The sequence below is a fragment of the Leptidea sinapis genome, chromosome 44 (assembly GCF_905404315.1).
Source record: "Leptidea sinapis chromosome 44, ilLepSina1.1, whole genome shotgun sequence".
NCBI lineage: Eukaryota > Metazoa > Arthropoda > Insecta > Lepidoptera > Pieridae > Leptidea > Leptidea sinapis.
Genome location: NC_066308.1, coordinates 6,338,830 through 6,354,560, shown reverse-complemented (window position 1 = coordinate 6,354,560; position 15,731 = coordinate 6,338,830). Strand labels below are relative to the sequence as shown.

Below are 15,731 nucleotides of genomic sequence, written 5' to 3'. Positions count from 1 at the left end.
GAAATAATTAAAACTTTCAGATCCTTAGAAATGAAAAAAACTGCTGATATATGGGGCATATCTGTAAAAATAATAAGTTCTGTTATTGACGTCATAGCACCATATCTAGCACTAGTTTTTAATAGCTGTATTGAACATGGCGTGTTTCCTGACCTTCTGAAGTATAGTAAAATTACACCAATATTTAAATCGGGACTCACTTCTGACCCGAATAACTATCGCCCTGTTTCGGTGGTGCCGACCCTTAGTAAAATTTTTGAAAAAATTATTTTAAGCCAAATGCTTACTCACTTTAACACTTATAAGTTACTTCATATAAAACAATTTGGCTTTACTAGGGGACGCTCGACTACGGATGCAGGTGTTGAACTCATCAGGAATATTTTTGAGGCCTGGAAGGAATCACAGAATGCACTTGGTATCATCTGTGATTTATCTAAGGCTTTTGATTGTGTTCAACATTCAACGCTGGTCAGGAAGCTATGCCACTATGGTATAAGAGGATCTGCACTCGATCTTCTGATCTCATATTTAAATAATAGGATTCAGAGGGTCGAGGTGAATGGCAGGAGATCTCCTGGGACTCCTCTCGGTATGGGGGTACCACAAGGGTCTATTCTTGGACCCTTCCTCTTCTTAATTTATATAAATGATCTACCTAACCTTGTAGAAAAAAAACACAAGGTGGTATTGTTTGCGGATGACACTTCACTTATATTCAAAGTGAAACGAAGCCAAGTTTTATATGACGAAGTAAACAATGCTCTATCTGACATCGAGTACTGGTTTAGCGCCAATAACTTATTGTTAAATAATCATAAAACCAAATATATTAAATTCACCGCGCCAAATGTCAAAAATGTAGATGCGAATATTTTATTAAATGGAGAGGTGGTAAAACCAGTGGAATCTGCTATATTCTCTTGATTCCAAATTGCAGTGGGGCCCCCATATTGAAGGATTGGCGAATAGGCTTAGTTCTGCAGCATATGCGGTTAAGAAAATCAGACGGTTAACTGACATAGATACGGCGAGATTAGAATACTTTAGTTATTTTCATAGTATTATGTCCTATGGTATATTGTTATGGGGCAGTGCGGCCGATATTAATACTATCTTTGTGCTGCAGAAGAGGGCTATTCGCGCGATTTATAACCTAGGTCCTAAAGAATCATTAAGAGAAAAATTTAAAGAAATAAACATTTTGACTGTTGCTTCTTAATACATTTTTGATAATGTTTTGTATGTTCATAAGCACATTGAGGAATTTTCTAGAAACTGTGACATTCATAATGTTAACACGAGGAACAAACATAAACTTGTTATGCCTACTACTCGGTTGGGTCGAGTTAGTAAGTCTTTTGTTGGGCGATGTATATGCTTCTACAATATGATCCCAGAAAATGTACAAAACTAATGTGTTACGAAATTTAAATGAATTGTTAAAAAACCATTGTATGGGAAAGGTTATTATAGCATAAACGATTTTCTTAATGACACCACGGACTGGGATTAAAGCGAACACCCTCAGGCTCTTTAATTATTAATGTTTATAGTACGATATTACATTGTAATCCATATTTTATATAAAAAAAAGCCCGCTGAGTTTCTTGCGCCCATTCTTCTCAGGTCTGAGGCAGTCTTTTTTGAATGGGTGGTAGATTTGACGTTCAATAAGTGATTATAAAACCTATTTTGAATAAAAATATTTGAATTTGAATATACCTGAGTCAACATCAGCGCAGGCCACATGGAAACTCTTGGCGCGACCTTGTCTCTTATTCTCCGCCTCATCCGCTCCAATTATAACTAAATCTAGGTCCGTCATTGCGCCCTCTGTATACTGAATAAAAAAAAACTACGTTTAAAAAACCGACCTCAAAAACTCAAAAGTATAAAATGACTTACTAGAGATTTAATTTAATACACCTCTTATGCAAATCTTATACCTTTAATATTGATAAAATACTGTTTTTTTGTATGTACCTACTAATATTCTATCCCGCTCTAAGTCACGCGTGGCAAGTGTAGGTATCTGCTATTACATTTGGCTTGGCACCGACTTTAATGGTAAACATTCCGTATCAAACTAAAGAAAATACCGACCGAATATAGAACCACCTCCTTTTTGAAGTCGGTTAAAAATAATGCTCATTCTATACCAATGTATCACAACCTACACAAACAACGGTTCCTACCGCAGATTTACCATCATGGAATCTTTAAATTTTTGATCAGTCTCGAGCCAGAATTTGGGGCGTCAACATCTCCTGAGCTCGTATAAAGGAGAAACACTTATCGAATTGATTAAAGATGCATCTTAGCGGAATTTACACTCGAGAAAACTAACAACATTTGAATTTGCTTGAAACTTAATAAAACGCTATAATTGCGCTCGTCATCTTAAGACATAATATGTTAAGTCTCATTTGCCCAGTAATTTCACTAGCTAAGGCGCCCTTCAGACCGAAACACAATAACGCTTACACATTACTGCTTCACGGCAGAATACCCAACCCATACTCTAGCCGGCATCCTGTGCAAAGGAGACTTCCACTGGTAACTTGACTTCCCTATTCTTTAAATGGGGGAAGCAACCCTGAGGAAGCATAAGGCAGGAAGAACTGGAAGTAAATGGCTTTGGAAATTGCAATACTTGTGCAAATTTTGTCAACGGATAACGTTTACTCATAGTATGAATGAAAAATATTTAAAAAAAGACAGTGTGGCACTCGGGGACTGCCGCGGTAAAGCTATTGCATAGCATTTTTTATCAACTTATGCAATTATAATTATTTCTTTATTTTATGTATGCAGTATTTTTTTTTTGGTAAAATTAATTTAAAAAAAAAGCAAACGGGAAGTGAGTAAAATTTTACTTGCAAGATTTGATAACAGACAGAAAACGGGACAGGTGAAACTAAATAAATATGCTTGTCATAATAATAAAAATTAAAAAAACGCGATAAAAAAACAATTAAAAAAAATCAAGACGGAACCCCAGGCTCGAACCTGGGACCTTCTGCACAAAAAGCATTCGTGATAACCGCTGTTCCACGGCAACTGTAATGACCGTGGCGAAATATCTATATAGATCTAGTAAGTAAGTGTTAGGTTATTTTCGTTACGGAATTTCTGGATTCGGTCTCCACGCTCAAGGCCCGCGATAGAAGCTATGCAGTAGCTTAAAAGAGTTGGTGGCTCAATAGTAAAATCATTGACAAAGTGCTACCGGTTCGATCCTTTCACGCCACGTACCTCATGTCACTGATGTAGATACGTTTAATCGATTCTCATGTGATTGATCTAGTGTTATAAAAGAGTATGGGCCAAGGTGATAAGATACCATGAAGTAACTCATGTGTATACCAAACAGTACAGCTTTCCATTGTAATTTTACATATTGTGTAATCCAGTTTTTGGTCACATTACCAAACTGTGGCTTTTAAATTTATTCCAATTGTATTGCTGATTACCAAATAAATAAAAAGGGTACATAGAACTAATATGAATAGGCGAAAAGTTGCTCTGTCTGCATGTTTATAGTCAATGTTGATATGTCAACTGAAGTTAAAGTTGTCGACAATCTAATTTGAAACCTATTTCCTAAACCGAGCGTTCATTTTCCACAAATGTGTCCACATTTTTGAAGACTCGGTGGTACGATATTTTGGTATATTTGACTACTTTGGATGACGCTATCTATTTGGTCACTTTCGGTGAATTGATGTACATGGTGAAGATGGGTGTTGCCATGTTTTTGAATACATAACTAAACGTCACAATACTATGTGTACCTATATATTAGTCGAATAATTATTACTATAACCTCATATATGTCTCGGAGATTTATTTGGATTTAAAATCGGGCGTCACGGTGTTGGTATCCTCCATGTTGTTTTAAGTCGATCTGTGCGCACAACCGGCGCGGGCGCTAGCTTGAAGACGAATGCGAATTCTCAATGAGCGTTCTACTGATGGACAATAATAACTAACTTCAATCACGTCACCGACAGTCACGTACACAGTGACAACTTCAAACACACTTTGAAAGAGTCAATTTGCCATCAGTTCAGCCCAATACACAGAGTAGAATATAATCATACAGGCCATATTACTTTTATATTCTAATTCTCCGACATATGTATATAAAGAGTTAAACCACGTGGATAGAGATGAACGCGGTCGATGCGAGTTGATTTGCGATGCGGGAGCGAGCTGTCAGCGGTTCAGTAAATACAGCTGCGTGTATAACGACGGACGGCAGGTAACTGGAAGGCCGCTCATGCAACGTCGATCGGCACGAGTACGTCGACATAAATCGATATAATAGCGCGCTTGAGGGGAAAGGAGGGAGGATGAGTGAGGATTTTGAATGTTAGTTAATTGGCTCCTACACTGTGGATGACGCTATCTTTCTGACGCTGACTGCACTCCTCTTCCATAACAAAGATGAACGTCATACTTGCCTCAGGTTTTATCTTGTACCACCCAGCGTTCCGCCGGTTAGCGATGTAAAACGAGTCGACGTCCTTCACCACGACCCCTTCGTCTTGGTTTTCGATAGCTTTGTTCAGAGCGTTCAATATGTCCACACTGCAAACATATTGATTAGATACCAGTACTAGATGCGTTGTTATTAGTCTCTTATTTGGATTCAGGAGTGTCTCTTTATCTTATTTGGATTCAGTTCCTAGCTGGTATCCTAATCGATAAATATAGGCGGCGAAATCACAATCAAGTACCAACATAACCACTTGGAACAGCAAACGGTCCAATCCCCATGTTAAAATTTATCTTAAATTAAATTAAAATTAATCTTTATCTCGTGGAGTACAAGATCGCGGACAGCGCACACAATGAACACTCGTCACTGATAGCACTGCGATATCCGCTTATTATTATTGTAGGACCCTTGTTAAAACGTGTGTCTGTCCGTGGGCGTGCGTCGTTTCGAACTCTTATACGTGACTTCTTTACTTTAAGCACATATACACTATGTTAAAATACCCAGTACGATAATTGAAACGGATATGAAGCTGAATGCGGAGACACCACTAAAAATAAAATCAAAAACCCTATGATTAAATACTACGATAAAAATACCATTTCATATTAAATGTTTTCAAAAATATTGAGAACCCCAGACTTATTTATTCTACCAGTAAATTAAGGTCATCGCCCTGACCTCACTAATCCTCCAATGGCGTATAGCATTAGCTGTGCGTCGCAGCGGCTCAAACGAATAAGGCGGGCGATATTTATTATTAAAAAAAACTTTAGTTTTTGCCGCCACCCGCCCGCCGCCTGCACGTTCTTCGCAGGGTATATGAATAAAATGGGTGTGTGGGCGGGGAAAATTAAAATGGCCGCAAGCAGAGGTGCCCAAAATTTTATAATTGGGTAAGTACGTTGATAACCTTTACTTATCTTTTTTTAATGAGCTTATTTCCTGAAAATCAATATTTATTTGTTCTCACTTCTTGATAACAATATACACCTCAAGATATAGTACAGGATTTTTTTAACAACCTGTCCAGGCCCACACGGACTTACACAGTCTCGACATTCTGCCAACGAATACAATCCACTATATCCAAGGCCCAAGCTTCCCCCTCTGGTGTTATTAGCTTGGTCGATTATCTAATAACAGATATTCATTCATTTTGTAATAATATACGTAATAAAAAACCTTTTATATTTACTTACTTGCTCTTTACGATATGTCGCCTACTGTGTTGTATGACGCCAGGTATATTAAAAAATAACAAGTCCAATATTTCGAGCCTCTGCTTAAGTGGGAGCCCTCCCTTTTCAGGGGGCCCGATCAGTGACTTTCCATTGTAATACAAAATATCAAAAACACAGAAACATGGTCGATATCTTGAGTTCTCAGTTATTTTCTTGATATCATACGCCATACCTGTCAAAAATATTACGTAACATAATAATTGGTTATCACCTTTATTATAACCTCAAATACATAATATGATAAGTCTTACTATTACTATAAGTACCTATGTATATGTTATAATTATTAGTCTTTATAACACTTAAATCTTTTCCTTAGATTAAGGATTGGTCTCCGCTGCGTTCCAATTAGATACCGCACTACCTGAGAACAATAGCTTTTTTATTACTGCAACTATGCAAAAAAATACTTTCTGATGATATGTGTTTACTACGTAACCCGGCATTTTAGTTTCAATTATTAGCAAGGTTTAACAGAACATGTGGCACGTCAACGTCACACATTGTTCAAGACTGGCTCGAGTACATCCACTTGTACATCCAGTTGCCGCAATCTGCGACTACGCTTGCGGTATTTTGTTGGAGCGCAGTGGAGACCAGTCCTTAATCAAAGATCTTTTAATTCATATTATTGTAAATATAAAAAATACACATTATAAATAAATAAATAAATATCCAAACATAAAAATAATGTATCGCCAGCGAAGGTCTAAGAAAATTCTGCTATAATATATATAGAAAATATGAGTTCACTGGCTGATATGAGGCTGCCGGCCCGCCATCTATGTAACAAAGCCAATATTTTCAAAATTCTTGCGTGGAAAACAGTTTATATGCTTCGTTATTCTCTACTAATCTGAATAAATGAACCTACACAAAAAGTACAAGCTATAAGAATAACTTTTCTGAGAGAAGTACCAAAAAATGCGTCACGCCATGCCAAAAAACTTGTATAACTTCAAAGAAAAGTGGTAGTTCAAAAAGGCTCGGCAGTGTTAACTATAACCAACAGCAAGCATTAGCAACCTACAAATAAGACTTAAGGATATGTGTAATAGGATTAAGTAGTGTTCATAGCTCGAAATGCTATACTTTCACCACACAACTTGTCTAAAAACACCATGTTTGCGTGTTTTCTGCTTACTCTACGCCTTAAAGTTTACTGTTAACGTTACTGGAGTAAAAATCCTGTCAAATTCCTCATAGAAGACATTGAATTTGCTTGGCATCGCTATTTTCCAGAACATACTGTGGCACTTCAAAATCAAACAGTAAGGTGCTTGTTTATTAACTTGGCTACTTGGTTGTGCCTGTGTAAATACTCTCCATTAACAAGATGAGAATGACCGTAACCATGTCTGATGGACTCACCAGGTCGATGGTTCGCTCAAAATATGTTTATCGTGCCATCGTTCTTGGTGTATTTCGAGTTGTAATTTGTCTTGACAACTTCATCAGCACTGGCAAAACCTTCAGTTTCACCAAAGAGTTTATTGAATTATGGCTACACCACGAACGCGAGAGAATCAAAATCATGCCCATTAAGGTCCCACCCAATTGGCTCCACCTCTCTTCCATAGTATGTCAAAGCGACCCTAAGTGCTGGCGAAAACAGATGGTACCGCTTTCGCAAGTTCTCTTTGCATAAGGAGAGCCGAGTAACTTTAATATCTACTACCACGATTTTTTTATGGTAAAGGAGGTCAAGCGAGCGTACTCGTCACCTGGTGCTAAGTGATCACCGCCGCCCACATTCTCTTATAACACCGGAGGAATCACAGCAGCGTTGGCGGCCTTTAAGGAAAGTGTACGCGTTTATCTTCAAGGTTCCCATGTCGTATCCTCCCGGAAACACCACGTAAGGAAGCTTATTCCACAGCATTGTAGTACGTGGAAAAAAACTCCTTGATAATCATACTGTGGAGGACCACCACACATCCAGATGATGGGGATGAAATCCTAACTTGAGGCGTGTCGTGGGAAGGTAGAATTCGGCAGCAGGAATCAGCTGAAACAGCTCTTCGTAACACTCCACGTCATAAATGCGGTAAAAGACACACAATAAAGCGACAACTCTAGGCAACGCCAAGTGATCCAGCCTTTCAAAGAGCACTCGTACCCCGACAATTCGTGCTACTCTGCGTTGCACGCGGTGAAATCAATCGAGCTGATACTGGGGTACGCCAGACCATTTCTCGATGAATTTCAGTTTTTTACATATTCCCTAAGATGGACAGAGACATAAACCACTTCCAAAATCAGCTGGCAACGACTTTCGCCTTCCATCTTTCTTAATCAGACTTACCTTTTGAACCGAAGCATTTATACTCTTTATGCCACCCCATCATTTCTCCGTCCAGTATAAAACTGGTTGCATTCGAACTGAACGAACTCTGTAGGTTTGGAGTCAGCAAACCAGACTCGTAGGTCTTTCCGTAGCTGTCTGAGTAACGAAATCCTTTTCTTGAATAATACTCGAATATTCCGTTTTCCATGTGCATCTGGAGACACGTCAAAATTAAATATTGATGGAAACAAAGAGTTATTGGCATAATGGGTAAAATGATATTAACTTTACCTACTTGACCTAATGCTACTATGTAATGTAAACAAAAAAGGTAAGTTATTATAATGCATCACAAATAATTTTCTTATATAAATTATTAAATAATCAATTAGACTGCCCATTACTTCTATCGAAGATTGGATTATGTTTACCACCTTATCATTGTCCTATTAGTACATATCTGCCAGTACATGTACGATTTTTCAGAAACAATTATAGCTCAAATTCACCTATCCAACTTATTTCAAAATTATACAACAGTAAATTCCTTAGTAATAGTAGTATAGATATAAATTTTAATACATTTGGCAATTTTAAAAAAATACGCCTTTGAACCCTTATAATTGGGATCTATAAACTTATAGTTTTAGTAATAGTAAACATACGTATGTATTTTATTTTAAATCTTGAGAGGTTTGACAGACTTGGAGAGATTTACAAACATATTAAACATAAAGAGAACTTACATTGTTCCCTGAACGGAAGCACTCAAATCATGTGCCTAAGCTTTCGCACTACATGCGATCCGAATCCGAACCGTACCCGTAAAAATACGGTCCGGTACCGTAGCACTATTTCTAACGGTTGACGGAAGCCAGATCTAGTGCGTAAACTACCATAGAAATAGTTCTACGACTACTTCGGACCGTTTTCTTACTGTTATCACGGGTACGGATCGGATTCGGATCGAAATTAGTGCGAAAACGCTCTAAGTCTAATTTTGAAACTTGCTTGTAAAATTGAGCTTAATAGAGAAATGACAAAAAAACACCAATTTGTACAATACCTGAAATCTTTCGCCATCAAACTTGTCCTCAATATGGTACGTATTGTTAGGGGACAGTTGAGCTATTCGTGTTACATCAAGTCGCTCAGACAGCATTGGGCTTACAGCAAAAAACACCTTAACACCTAGCTCTAAAGGACGAGTATCGCCGTCTTCAAGGTCTTCGCAAACCTATAATTATTTACAATAAATAAGCACCTAGCTCGACCTTACAAAATTAACATAAAGGAGGACTAGGTGCGTCGCGTGCACAACCTATATGTTTGAGATCACTCCTCCCCTTTTAAGCCTGTTTCTCTATATTTTTTTGGTACAGGAATTATTAGTGTTGTGCCGGCTTTTGGGGAGAGAATATTAACCACCTACTCGCTTTTTAATCTGGTATTTTGTAACGCCGCGGTGTGATTTTGGACTTATAGTTTGGTCATAGGTAAATAGATATTATCTTCTTTGGAGAAAACTCCTTGAATAGTTACGAAGATGGTGACGGTGGAATTGAAAGGTACAGCTGATTATGACACATATAATAAGATATGCCCAGAAGACCCACGATGACATATGTCTACTAGTACCTCGTTATTAATGAAAGTAGGTAAACGAATAGATAGTTAAAAAGTTATTTATTTACCTTACTAAGGTTTGCACAACTGTCGAACAACTCTGGGGCATCTGGATGGAATGCAGCTAGTATCCTATGTATCCCCATTTTCAATTTTAAGTCCTTCAGGATAATTCTTAGAAACCATTTGAACTGTTCGGCCGACATATTTTTTATTGCATAGCTAAAAGCCTCGTCTAGTATAACTGAAAATTTAAATATGGTCTTTTATAGTGTGGGTACCGAAACCGCCTAGGATAGGTTTGTGTTGGTCCTTCGAGCCGGTATACTGGTCACCAGACAGCAGGTATGTACATACTCCTTATGCTTTATTTCAATACCAGAAGCTTAGATAATTTATACGTCTAGATAGAGTCTCTTGCTGTTAGACAACCGATGAAAACATGCCAGGAATATTAGTTTAGTGTGCGTGACAAGCTACGACCTACACCTGCGATTTGTATGACACTTTGTGTTAGTGTGCGGTAATTCCTCAAAATAGAGGTTAGATCTAAAGTCTACTTTTTTCGACGTTTTCACAGCTGCCATACTCTAACTAGAGATCTAAGACCAGAAGAATCATGTATTAGATGTATACAAGCGCATTTTGAAAGTACCCGGCATGTTATATCGATCCATGTTGGAAATGTCTTCTGGAAGTACCGTGTATGGAATTTCATTTCACAGTTTGGAGACTGCAATATTATATGATGACAGCAATGCTCTATATGTGACCGGACTAGCGTCTTATAGAATGATCGTCACTTGGAGTATTGTCTTGATATATTGGAGGTACTAGCAATCGCTTGAAATGTCGATACACATAAATTTGATCAGGTGAATTTTCTAGGTCTATTCGAGTCTAGTCGAGACATGCTTGAAAAGAAGTGATCAACTTGAAAATATACCTAGGTAGGTAGGCTAGGTTGTAGATCGTAGAAGGGCGAAAGTTTGAAGTTGTAGGTATGTACTAATGAATGCTGAATCATAATAAATAAAAAAAATTGTCAAAAAATAAAAATAAATTATTTAGGGTCACCCTTATCATTAAGGGGTATGAAAAATAGATATAGGCAAACAATCTCGACACCTACCTAGGTGTACACACCTAAATAATAAGATATTTAACTCAAAATTTACTCAGGAATTTTCTTTTACTCACATCCCTTACTGCCGACTTCAGCAGCAGAAATTTTGTCGAGAATAGCATTGACATCTCCTATTGTTAAATTGCCAACATTTTGTATTCTATTCCTGAAAATGAAATATGCAACGTTCGCAAAATCGCTCTCATGTGTATTACTCTGGACTGATCGAAAGTTGAGCAACTTTTGTGCATCCTGAGATTGTTTGTTCAGAGATAATACTTTGACAAGTAACGCGCCCAGTTTAGCTTCTTTTAAATTGTAGGCTCCTCTTTCCCGGTCGCGGTCTGGTAGAAGCAGCCTCATTACTGGATAGAATGTTGAATTCTGCAAAGTATTGAATTAAAAGTAAATATTTTTCTTATAATTAATATTGTTATCACGTTGTAGGTTTTTATTATTTTTTTTATTTTGATTAGCCGACTTCAAAAAGTAGGAGGTTGTCAATTCGATCGGTATTAGTTTTTTTTATATGTATAGCGATTACGCTGATATTTATGATCCTATTTACGTAATTCTTCTTTAGTTCAATGCGGAATAGATGCCATTTGGTCCCATATACATTTTACATTGTTTGGCCCATTAGTTTTCATTTTATGTACATTTTTTATGAAAATTTTTGCTTACGTGGATGATTTAAGTAATCGTTTTTTTGTGTACGATTTTTTTAGGAGTTTTCATGCAGGTTGAGTACATATTATTATAACTGACAGTAAAAAGTAAAAAATAAAAAATAACCGACTTCTAAAACTGAAAAGTAAACTTAATAAAAATTTATTTTAATACACATCTTACGCAAACCTTTACCTTAGTTATTAATACTACATTACTATTATTCGTGTGTATTTGTTTTAAGAGCACTTTGCACTTTGTAGATGCATTCCCGCTTTAAAGGGACATTATTAATTTCTATAACAGGAGATAAAAGGCAAACCACTCACCTGCTGTAAAGTAAAAAGTAACCGCCCAAGGATCACCAATACCAGATGTCAAGAGATGCGTTAACGTCCTATGAAATGGAGTACAATTCGATAAGATTATGGTAGGGAGGTGACCGGGACGTGGACTTTGCGATAAGTCGAGAAAAAGAAAATTGATGCTCTGGAGATGTGGAGGAGAATGCTGGGAGTTTCTTGGACCGAGTTTCGTACCAACTCTCATTCTCCAAGAACTTGGCATAAAACAACGCTTTTCGGTGCTAGTGCAGAATCGCATACTTAAATTCTTCGAACACGTCTCCCGGCTCGTGAGTGTGTCCATCGAGCATGTCAAGTAGGCCACAAAAGGGGAGACTGAATATCGGGAACGGCCGTTGAAATTTAATGGAAATGTCTCTGAACAAGTTAAAAGCTTGGTATAATTTGCCCTAGGGATTTGAGCTTTTCATTACTGTTAAAAAAAATACTTATTAAACTTAAAATAATTACCTAATAATCCCTACTATATATTTTGTAATGTATAAAATTCTCGTGTCCCGGTGGTTGTTACCGAACTCCTCCAAATCGACGGAACAGATTAGTATGAAATTTTGAGTGCATATTGGGTAGGTCTGATAATCGGCTTAATTATGATTCAGTATTGATTAATACATACCTACAACTTCAATCTTTCGCCCTTCTACGATCTACAACGATTTTTGTATCGCGATTTTTATATTACTCTGTTCCATTCACAAACCCGCTATATGGTTGCAAGATGACAATCGAATACATTATTATTGTAGTACGATAAATTTGGTAGTCCGAGAATCGGCTGCATCTATTTTTTATACCCCAAAAATTTTAATTATTGTTTTTTTTTAATTACTATATATGGCAATACAACGTTTGCTGGGTCAGCTAGTAATATTATAAATGTGAATGTAAGCTTGTTTGTTGCGCTTTCACGCCTAAACTACAGAACCGATTTTGATGAAATTTAGTACAGTTATAGACTAGAGCTTGGAAAAGGACATAGGTTATTATTGCGAAAAAATAAATGGCGGGGTTGAAATAGGGTCTGGAGGTTTGTATGGTAGTTCGTCATTATCAAAGATGGCACCATTAAACTTTGTATTTAGGCACTTTATATGAAAAAAATATATAGTCTAGAGTTTTTAAAATTTCGACTTGTGTAGGGATGAAATAGGAGATGAATATTTCGTATGGAAATCCAAACAACGTTACGCTTTCACACCTAACTCCGAATACGATTTCATTATATTTGGTACAAAAAATAGATTAGACCTGGGAAAGGACATAAGCTACCAATTTTTGTAAAAAAGTTCGAAAAACTGAAATAAAGGATGAAAGTTAGCATGCGAATACGTCATTTTCGGACATAAAGCCTTGAAACTATATATTGTTCGAGCATTTTTGAAACTTAGACCGACATGGGCATGAAATAGGAGATTAAAGTTTCCAGGGACATGCTATAGAAGAGATTGTCCCCAATGATAGGGTACTATGTCCGCTGTATCGGTTTAAAGAACTTTATTTTCTCATTAAGACATCACTTACATGAGAACATAAAATCAGTGAATGAGAGGCAAATTTGCTCATTGCTACTTTACGTTTTTAAGGCGGTGGTCCAAGTTACAAGATATGGTTTATTGTTATTATTTTAATAAGATGTATTTATTCGTTGGTTTTTAATTGATAAAGCAGCCTTTTTTAAAGATGTTGAGCGAAGTCGCTTCTCTGACAGTTTTAGGAAGCTTATTGTATAGCTGTGCTCCTACAAATGTTATATTATTTTTATGTATCGTATAAGAGCGCCGACAGCAGCGGAAAGAGAAGTTGTAATTTCAGAATATTTATTATCTCAAAAAGAATACAAATTCACTTACTGAGATACTTAAACTAACATGATACATATATTGAGCGGCAAATCGTTATATACTATACACAATTTAAGACGTTATATTTAAAGTTACAATAATTACACAGAGTTACAATAAATACTAATTAGGTAGATACATTAATAACGAAATAGGTGGGTAACGTATAAAATAAATGTTTACAGTAATGAATAAAATACCTACACTTTGTATGTGTATTATTTGCAAAGTATCCAAAAAAATGTTTCCCAAAGTAACTTTTCCATGCGGACGAATTCGCGGATAAAAAAAGCCAAATTATAAGTAGATGTAATGAGAGTTGCACATTCTTGTATTTGGTCAAGTTCTTTGTCACGCTCGCTTAAATGTCATTGCTAGTGATAGCGTTATGGGGCGGGTCATCAGCTTCCCTGAAATATTGAACTCCGTGAACAGGAGTTGATTGTGATGGCTTGATGATCCTGTCATCGAGAACTTTTTTAGGGTTCCTTAGCTAAATGGCAAAGAACGGAACCCTTATAGATTCGTTATGTCTGTCTGTCTGTCAGTCCGTGCGTACGTCACAGCCACCGAAACTATATGAACTAAACTGTTGAAACTTGGTAAGTAGATGTATTCTGTGAACCGCATTACGGTATTTACTACAATATATTTTGGGGGTTCTCCATAATCAGAGAAACTCAAATTTTTTTTTTCATGAAACCTATACGTGTGAAGTTCCACCGAAAATTGGTTTGAACGGGGTCTAGTAAGTTGTTTTTTTAATACGTCATAAATCGTAAATCGCAATTTACATTTCATTAAACTATCATATAGTTAGAACTACATAATTTAGGTACCTAACTATAATGTTTATGTATCAGTAACTTAATTTAAAAAAAAAAACACACTATTATTAAAACATCGATCAAAGTTACAACGAACTACAAGAACTTCTATATTATGTTACTTGCTGATACGGAACCCTTTATGGGCGAGTCCGACCGGCCGTTTTAATTGTTAATTTCGCGCGCACACAAGTACGCGTCGCTTAACTTTATTAAAACCAGAGAATAAAACTATTAACTTTATGAAGATTGTTTAAGAGAGCAATTTTATTAATAACTAGCTGACCCAGCAAACATTGTATTGCCCTATAAAGTAATAAAAAAAAATTTGGGGTGTAAAAAGTAGATGCAACCGATTCTCAGACCTACCAAATTTATCGTACTACAATTCAATTATTGTAAGTATTGATCCATTGCCATATTGCAACCCTATAGCGGGATCGTGGATGGAACAGAATAATATAAAAATCGCGATACAAAAATAGGGGTTGATCGTAGAGCCTTGAAAATTTAGGGTGGTAGGTATGTATTTTTTAATGTTGCATCATAAAAAATAAAAACAAAAATTACGTCCAAAAAACACAAAAAAATTTAGGGGTTAGAAACATTTAGGGATGAAAAATATATAGTAGCCGATTCTCAGACGTACTCAGTATGCATATTATTTGGTAAAAATCAGTAAAGCCGTTTCTGAGGAGTAAGGTAACTAACATTGTGACACGAGAATTTTATATATAAAATTTAACTGTCTACAATTTGTTTAATAATAAGAATTTTTTTTCTAGAATGAATTTTACAAAAGTTATTTAAGCATGAATCGGAACATGTGATGTGAGTAGACAGTCGTCAAATGCAAACGGTACCTACCTACTTTTGCAGTATCTGCCTGTGACCTACGTCACAAAGGGCGGCCTGTCCCATTATCAATGAGCTATTACCATACTATGGAAAATTAACAGAATATATAATTTTCTCTTAAAAAGCATATTTTTATTATTACCTTCTTTTCTATAAATGCTCCAGAATTGAGTCTAAAATCATTTACAAAATTAGTCACAATTTTGTCTTGTTCATGCCTATTCTTCTTATTTTTATGTATTTGTTGTAACACCGAACACAAATCGCTAAACTTAATGTTATTAGCCGGAGTTGCTTCCATCTTTCTAGACAATTAAATTTACCTACAAAGAAATACATATTTTAAAGAAATTCAATAATTCGCTATTATTTTTAGATACC

At 36.3% G+C, this 15,731-nt stretch overlaps 1 protein-coding gene and 1 long non-coding RNA gene across 2 annotated transcripts in view; one reads left to right on the top strand and one right to left on the bottom strand.

Annotated features, from left to right (window-relative positions):
* Positions 1-15,731, top strand: part of LOC126977335 (uncharacterized) — an 89,048-nt gene that overhangs the window by 38,846 nt on the left and 34,471 nt on the right. The window lies entirely within an intron of this gene.
* The window catches only part of LOC126977228 (DNA ligase 4-like), a 34,754-nt gene that overhangs the window by 16,183 nt on the left and 2,840 nt on the right, over positions 1-15,731 (bottom strand). Inside the window, exons 2-9 of the mRNA XM_050825954.1 lie at positions 15,493-15,673; positions 10,865-11,174; positions 9,733-9,908; positions 9,105-9,275; positions 8,057-8,252; positions 5,710-5,923; positions 4,470-4,596; positions 1,726-1,843 (exon numbers count right to left, since the gene is read on the bottom strand). Of these exons, the coding sequence (XP_050681911.1) occupies positions 1,726-1,843; positions 4,470-4,596; positions 5,710-5,923; positions 8,057-8,252; positions 9,105-9,275; positions 9,733-9,908; positions 10,865-11,174; positions 15,493-15,651 (1,471 nt within the window). The 5' untranslated portion in view covers positions 15,652-15,673. The remainder of the gene's footprint in view (positions 1-1,725; positions 1,844-4,469; positions 4,597-5,709; positions 5,924-8,056; positions 8,253-9,104; positions 9,276-9,732; positions 9,909-10,864; positions 11,175-15,492; positions 15,674-15,731) is intronic.